We start from the raw sequence: 8,799 nt of genomic DNA, 5'->3' as shown, positions 1-8,799 counted from the left end.
AAGAACATGTAGAAGCAGTAATGTACACATCTGCACACACACACAAAGCACTAATGTGTGCATTAACATTTTCCTGACATTGCCAGGCCATTAGCAGCTGGTTGACTGATTATTATAGACCAGGATCCTAATTCAGGAGGTGAACTCTGATTTTAATGAGGGGACGAGTGGGGGGTGTATGAACAGAAAAGACATGCACAAAAAATAGGATAGTTTTCTTTTCATGAATAGCAGCTGGCGCATACACAGACAACAAGCATTAGTTGGCGAGTCCGGACATGTTTCCCTTCTTGCTTTTAATTCACCCTACTTAACCAGTCACGTTTTTTGGAAATGTATCCGCGTTCCAAGGAGTTCGATGACATTTCCTGGGTGTATCACGACAGTGAGGCTTATTTTTCCAGTTTCAAAGGAACTGTGGAAAAACACCCACAATTTCGACCGTGTGCGGAGATGTATTAAAAAAAAAAAAAATCAACACTCGTTACACTAGAACGGGATTTCCCCTTAATCCTTTTACTTCTCTTAATCTATTTAAAGGGTTAGTTCACCCCAAAATGAAAATTCTGTTATTAATTGCTCACCCTCATTTTATTCCAAACCCATAAGAATTTCGTTCATCTTTGGAACACAAATGAAGATCTTTTTGATGAAATCTGACAGCATCATGTCCTTCAAACTTTGGTGCTTCAAAAAGTTTGTTTCGTGCATCATTCAGGTTTTGGTTGATCTATTTATGTTCGATGATCAATGTTTATATGTGAATAAAAGCCTAAATTAAATCTGTTCATCATAAAATGCGATCGAGTCCTCTTCAGAAAATTTGGACTAAAAAATAAATAAATAAAAAATTGGACTAAACTGCTCAATTCACATGGATTAGTTTTCCAATGTCTTTATGAACATTTTGAAGCGTCAAAGATCAAGTTGCAAAGGCAGTCTATGGACAGACAGACATCTCTCAAATTTCATCAAAAATATCTTCATTTGTGTTCAGAGGATGAACAAAAGCCTTACGGGTTTGGAACGACATGAGGGTGAATAATTAATGACTGATTTTCATTTTGGGGTGAACTAACCCTTTAATAGTTCTTAAACCTAATAAACAGACAAGCTATTTACCATTGGAGGTCAACTGCCCCATTGACACAGGCGTTAACACTTGGACATCGGTCTAAAAGTGACATCATTGTGTCATCAGATGCTGTTGAAATGCTGTTTGGCTGATTGGGAGCTGTTGGCAGGAATGCGGCACATCTTGTCCACTATCTCACTTCAGACTCTATTGTTGGGTACATGACCACCAGAGTCAGCCCACATTTCCATTGTAGATGTTCACAATGTGTTTAACCTCTCTCAACCAGCATTGAGAATTCAACGGTTATTTACACACTGGAAAATAAGCAGATTTTAGAACAGACTGCGGAAGCATCCCAAATGTTTTATTATAAAATGGACCATATGGCAATTTTGTCCATTGACAAAAAATGACCAAAAAATGTTTTAAATGTGACTGTGAAAAGCAAAGCAATATGGGAAGGGTGACAGGGACATAGTCAGTCATTGTGGACTGCCACACAGTGATGGTGGCAGTCATGCGCTTTTGTCAGCTTCTCAACTGGGAGCTTCTCAACAGTGTTTGCCAATACAGACAGCGGTGATGATTCTGTCTCTGTGCATCTGGTCTGAGTTGACTGGTTTAATCTCTGAAGCCACTGACATCTGGCCCCTTCACACACTTGCACGTTTACTTCAATTAACACACTCCACATACACTTACACTCTGTAAAACCTGGCACACATTTAACGCTTGCTTTTGCACTAGAGTTTTCAAACACAGGAGGCAAACGCCACCAATGGAGAGAGCTTCCATACATGTGAGGAATCTTACAGTACTAACATTTCACATTTCAGTCATTACAACTAAATAAATGTGGTGACAACATAAGACTCTGTCAGACTTAGGCTAGAAACAAGCAGTCAAGTACACAAATGCCTGACGAATGCATTGCAAGTGTGCAGTACAGTTGTACATACTAAACTTTACTCTGGCAGTAACAAACCTCAGTACTCAAGGGGAAAATATAGAGATGCATTCAAATGTCTGTGCCATTGAACCAGATATGCTATAATTCAGGATGTTAGCTATAAACATGTCAGTCGTTTAACCAGTTTAACTAACTAGCTATGCAAGATTTATTTGCAAACCATGACAGTAGTTGACTTAAAAGATAACTGACATTTTACGCTTATCTTGCTATAGTGCTCTTAATGGCAATGCTGAAAATGCAATGGTTGCATGCAGTGAATTATGCATTGTTCATTTTGGAAAACAACAAGTGAATTTGAGCTAGCGTAGTTACAAGTGATTGCATATTTATGTAGATCATTTTTGGGACCTTTAACACAACCAATAAACACGTCTACGCTCTGACCAGAGAAAGGAAAGGTGAAATTTTTGAACACTACACAAAAACTATAACATTTGTTTACTAAATATTAAACTACAAATAAAATAATATAAATTATAAATATATATAGGAGAAAAGTTTAGCACTAATATATACTTTTTCCATGTAGGAAAATGTCTCTGGCTTTATGAATCTTTTGTTCTTAAGTTTTTTTTAAATCATTTTGGATGTATTTTGAAGTCACATCGCCAAAATTCTCTCTGAGGCACGAGGCTCCTGGATATTCTTAAAACCTCTGGCAAGGCATTTGTTGGCTGTTATGTATTCCTCTAAGCCCTAAGTGCAATTCCCTGTTTCCACTTGTACACCAGCAACTCGGTCCATCTGTTCCATGTAACCTCAATGGAAAATGAAAAGCCCTTAAATATAGTTTTTTTTTATATAAGCACAGTAACTTAAGACTGTTTAGGGATAAGGCCTGATTTTACTCTCGCAATAATTCACTTTTTCCACACAAAGGCCAAGATAAACAACATACTGGACTAAGTATTTCTCTCTCTCCTCTTACAGTATATCTGTTTGACTGGTTCAAGGTCAGTTGTGATCTTAACTGTAAAACTTGAAGCACAAATGTTACAGATTTGTCATTAATTCCTGGTATTATCTCACAAATAATAACTCTGAGGTCATACGGTGAGAACAGCCTTCAGGAGTTTTATTTTCTTTTATGACTCTGTGGTCACCATCTGTGACTACAAGTCTTTCAAACAAACCAAAAATGATTAATAAGTCTAATAAGCAGACGTATCCACATGCGCTGGCACAAGTTGCGTTGCAGGATGCATTAGTCTGATAATCGAGGCACTCTAAAGCTTAATGAAGCTAAAGTCAACGTCTTCACCTTCTAACCAGCTGCTGCAGATTTTTCCCTATTCGGTCGTAAAGGGACACAAGCAGGATTACCTCATTTAACACATGCTGCTGGGGCCACCTGAGATATTTGTGTTGATACAGCCTCTCTGCCATTACTAAAGATCTTTCTGCTTTTTTCCACTCCAGAGACGCCAAAAAGCAAGAACTTGTAGTCCAAGGAACACTGCGTTCCTGTCCACTGCTGTAAGCTGCTAAAAATAATTTCAGCTGTTCATAATAACAAAAACTGGTTAAAGGGTATAACTGAACAAGTACAGACACTGCACATTCAAAAACAAGTTTTGTAATATAATAAGACAAATATTACTATTTAAAATAACTATTTTCTATTTTAATATATTTTATTCCTGTGATGTAAGGCTGAATTTTCAGCATCATTACTCAGTCTTCAGTGTCACATGATCCTTCAAAAATCATTCTAATATGCTGATTTGCTGCTCAAGAAACAATTCTTCATCTTATAAAATGATGAAAAAAGTTGGGCTGTTTAATATTTTTGTGGAAACCTTAATACATTTCAAGATTATTTGATGAATAGAATGTTTAAAAGAACAGCATTTCATTGAAATAGAAATCTTTTGTAACTTTATAAATGTCTTTACTGTCTCTTATGCTCATTAAGGCTGCATTTATTTCATAATAAATACAGAAAAAAAACAATAATATTGTGAAATATTATTACAATTTAAAATTATGTTTTTCTATTTTAATATACTTTAAAATATAATTTATTTCTGTGATGCAAAGCTGAATTGTCAGCATCATTACTTCAGTCTTCAGTGTCACATGATCCTTCAGAAATCATTCTGATATGCTGATTTATTATCAATGTTGGAAACAGTTGTGCTGCTTAATATTATTTTATAACCGGTGATACTTTTTCAGGATTCTTTAATGAATAAAAAATTAAAAAATATCAGCATTTGTTTAAAATAGAAATCTTTTGTAACAACATACACTACCGTTCAAAAGTTTGGGGTCAGTAATTTTTTTTCTTTCTTTTTTTTGAAAGAAATTAATACTTTTATTCAGCACAGATGTGTTAAATTGATAAAAAGTGATAGTAAAGATTTTTATTTTGAATAAATGCTGCTCTTTTTAACCTTTTATTCATCAATGAATCCTGAAAAAAGTATCACAGGTTCCAAAAAAATATTAAGCAACACAACTGTTTTCAACATTGATAATAACTGAGTATCAAATCAGCATATTACAATGATTGCTGGAGTAATGATGCTGAAAATTCAGCTTTGCATCACAGAAATAAATTATATTTTAAAGTATATTAAAATAGAAAACCATAATTTTAAATTGTAATAATATTTCACAATATTATTGTTTTTTCTGTATTTATTATGAAACAAAGGCAGCCTTAATGAGCATAAGAGACTTTGGTTAAAAAACATTAAAAATAGTAGTGTTTCCAAACTTTTGACTGGTAGTGTGTATATATATATATATATATATATATAAACTTTCTGACCCCAAACTTTTGAATGATAGTGTACTTTTTTTGTATGACAGGCATAAGCTTGGTAATGTACATTCATCCGGTCATTATCACAAAATAAACCCATTCAGAGTGATATAAGACCCCTTGTCTTCATCTCTGGACCCTCTCTGAGTTTATTTTGTGATAATGAAACAAAAAATCCTTTTAGCTGCATGAATTTCATTTCATCCATTGAGATCATTGAGGCCGCCATCAAGAGCAATGCAATGACCAATATGACTGTATGAGGTTTTTTTTATTTTTGTACATTTTACATAGCATTACGAACAAAGCTTTTTATAAAAAAAATAATTAGTCTCTCCTGGAGATATTGTCCATTCAGTCTGAGAGCTTTTAGTGACCTAACTGTAGTCATATGTACCCAATAATGTCATTACAGACAATGGGCATTCTGCTTCCAGATTTCATGAGTGCCGTAAACTGAAAGAAATCTGTGTCCAGTTCGTTCAGGCCTGTGTGGGATTTATAGAAAAATGGCATTTTGTGCTGTACATCAACTTGGCAAGAAAGTCGCTTGGGAGCCATAATTGATTTGCTCAGCTTTGTACCATCTGACGATTTTCTTCGCCCGTCAGCACTCCGCGAAATCCCGGCTATCCTCCGTTTGACATTTACCAAGAAGTCTTTAGCGAAACTGCGTCCAGAACTGTGCTTTTGTTCCGTCTGTTCCGGACATTCCGGTAAGTCCATCCAGTTCTGAATGAGATCAGCGAAGCTGTTGTCTCCAAGCACTAGCGGCTGCCGGTTACGCCCGCGGGTGAGTAGTGACGTAGTCCAGTCCTCCGGGTCACTTGCGGTCTCAAACGACGTCCAACTTTCCAGGCAAGCGTCGGAAGTAGACTTAGGACGCACTCGAGTGTTGGCCACCAGGTTGGTGCGAAGACACGCAGATGAAGATACGCGGATGTTTTTGGTGCGCCGTAACACCACTCCTTCATCCTGCCAGGAGGCCTCAGAGTAACCCGAATCAAACTCCAGACTGCGCTCGCTGCTCGGTGAGCTAACAGCCGATGGGCCGCCCGCAGAGTCCTCCTCCTCCAGAGAGCTAGACAGACAGCAGGCAGAGTCGTAACTGCTTGCCTCACTGGCGTCGCTGATCCTCAACCGTGCTCGACGTTCCCGTTGGGCTATCAGCTGCTTGCAAGCACGCAACCTCACTGGAGGTCCAACAGGGGGAGCTGCGCAGCTCCGCCGCAAATGCTTTAGATCCTGCAAGGATCGCATCATATAACGCATCTGTTCCCGCAGACAGTCGCTTGACTCCTGTAGACACAACTGCAAAGAGACAGAAGGAAACAATAAGACTACTTGGTGCAAAAAATACATTTATGCAACAATTAGAAGATAAACACCAATATGTTAAATTTGGGTCACCCTCCATTTTGGTTTTGTTTTCCTGTGACTGACTAATCATGCTCCTTTAACAGGCTTGGACCTGCACAAGCACTGTTAGAGAGGGCATGGCTCTATTTATCTGGAGGAGCTGAAAAACCACTCTATTCCAGGTAGAGGGCAACTGAACAACCGATGAATGCACATCGTGTGGACACACTCACACCCAGCTATCAAAAAGGATGGATGACTACTACCAATCAGTTAAAATAAACCTGTTAATAGCCACACCTGGAATACATCTTTTCAATAGAGTAATTACCACACCTTCCATCCATGCTGTCAGATACATGTATACAAACATACACACAAATCATAATCAAGAAATGGAAGAGCAATAGCTTACTCGTTTGAAATAGATGGAGTGAGTAAATTGCGATTTCAATACAACCTACTTAGAGCTTTTAAGAGTGAAGCTACATCATTAATTCAAAGACAGTAAAAATTAGATATGGAAAATTAAAATATAACCACATAAGTCTGAGATTAACCATCTCAAAAGGTTCTCTATAGACAATAAGCAAGTCCCAGTGCCTAACTTGAAAACAATGCTACTACTGCCATGTTTGCTGTAGTAGCATGCACCCAAATGCATTTTAACAACAAAATCTTAAATCTTTGGGAAACTTTACTGGCTTTTTGACAGATACAGAATGAGATATTTTTCATGTATTTGCTGAAATCTGTATCTAAATTGACAAAACAGCTCAGAAACAGAGCGTGGACATCATGCGAATGCAGCAATAATAGCATGCACACGAGGTTGAGCATTATTTCAATGCACAGATTGGCATGAGGTGCAGATGTCATCCCATATGCTAAAATTTCAGCAACGGACATTTCTTCACAGTAACTAATCCTTTGCTGAACATAATGTAAAGTGATGACCAATCACTGTAGTTCTACAGAGTAAACAATCTATTGTAATTAACAAGACAAAGCCCAACGAGTGTGGAGTGATGATTTGGAGGTATGCTTACCATGGTTCTTGAATGATGACAATCAAAAAATCCAGTAACTTTAAATACTCCTGAAATAGAAAAAAAATGTTTTATGAAACATCATGCTTTGCAAAAGTAAAATAAAGCAATATTTAAAATAATAATAAAACTTGGATTTATGCGCATGAATAATTAGGAAAACACACACAAGTAACTTTTATCAGATAAAAATCATGCATGAAGCTGATCAAATGTAGAACTCTTGTCTTGCACTTACATTTGTTGTGAAGAAACATCAGTAGAATCCAGGCTGTGCAGATGTGGCTCTTGTGACTCAACTCCAGATCATGAGCCCCCTCACTGCAGACAAGCGCATATGTAAGTCTGTGTCATTCCAGCATGCGCGTCTCAGCCAATCACAGCGTAGCATCGCGGCGCAATCCAATCAAATTATCGCAGCTGGAGCCAAACAGAGCTCGCCTGAAATCTGAGCGCTCGTTTCCACCCTCTCTCAAATTATGAGTACATTCAATGATGCCAAAGTACCACAGAAAATATACAACTTAAGACGATAATCACGTTATTAAGTGTCTGCAGTAAGATACAAGTTTTATATCTATCTATCTAAATTTATAAAAACAATAATTTAAGACTTTATATAGTTATGTATTATTTTAAATAGTTAATGTAGTATTTTTATTACTTACGTACTTTCAGTGTTACTGTTGTTTCTTTGTATGAAAGGCGAGGAAACAAACATTGAAGTGGCAATTAAGTATTAAAATGGCTGACCTTAAAGTGTTGTTGATGGGTGCACAGTACAAGTTGTTGTTAATTGAAGCGTTGTTGGTCATTTTAATATAAAAGTCAAATTTAAGCTAAAAAAAAAAAAAACTAAATCTACACCGTTAAGCAGCAATGTTGAATCATTAGAAACCTAACGTGAGCTTTAATCTACGAACACATTCTCAAGTTGCTCATTTGAGAATCCTGCTTTATTTTCGCATCTTTAAATATGTTAAAGATGTACTGCTGATCCAGAGACACATACCTCAAATTCACTTACCCTGTTATCAACATAAATGAAATGTTCCCTGAGAATGTTCCATGTGTGTCCATATGATATCCAGAAGAGTCGGTGAGATTCACAGCGTGTTGAGCAGCGCTCTCTGGCGGTCGGAGAAAACGCTGCAACGTCCGATTTTTTTTTTCATTTGTGCATTTTCTGAAAATGAACTTAGTTCTGAGAAAGGATTATTTTCTTAACTAATTGAATGAAATCTCCACAAAGCCACATGGGGTTGATGCCACTGTCAAGGTGTTTATTGTAATTAGAGTAAAATCTTCCCATTCATGTCTTCATTCTTTATTTTTCCCTCATTCTAATCTGTGACACATTAGGTTGGATTAGAGGTGTTTGGATGATTAGGCTCACACACAAAAACATTACTGGACAATAACGTGGATGCTTTTGTGTTGCAAAGCTGAAATGTGGCAATCCAATTTACATATAGGAAAAAGTGTGAACTATTGCCTAAAGCCTGTGATTCCACCCATTGTGTTTAAGGATGGCTGATCTTCCTAAAGCATTAAACTTTAATGTATGAGG

General features: G+C 36.9%; 1 protein-coding gene across 1 annotated transcript; it reads right to left on the bottom strand.

The window, feature by feature from the left end:
• Window positions 1–5,073: 5,073 nt before the first annotated feature.
• Window positions 5,074–8,295, bottom strand: inka1a (inka box actin regulator 1a). Its single transcript, XM_051913376.1, has 4 exons — window positions 8,257–8,295; window positions 7,468–7,550; window positions 7,230–7,279; window positions 5,074–6,132 (listed from the first exon to the last, which is right to left on the bottom strand). Exons 3-4 carry the CDS (start codon window positions 7,230–7,232, stop codon window positions 5,209–5,211), a joined length of 927 nt encoding a protein of 308 aa, XP_051769336.1. The 5' UTR covers window positions 7,233–7,279; window positions 7,468–7,550; window positions 8,257–8,295; the 3' UTR covers window positions 5,074–5,208.
• Between the last annotated feature and the right edge of the window lie 504 nt (window positions 8,296–8,799).

Source organism: Ctenopharyngodon idella, chromosome 11, assembly GCF_019924925.1.
Source record: "Ctenopharyngodon idella isolate HZGC_01 chromosome 11, HZGC01, whole genome shotgun sequence".
Taxonomy (NCBI): domain Eukaryota; kingdom Metazoa; phylum Chordata; class Actinopteri; order Cypriniformes; family Xenocyprididae; genus Ctenopharyngodon; species Ctenopharyngodon idella.
This window is presented reverse-complemented; position numbering and strand designations above follow the sequence as displayed.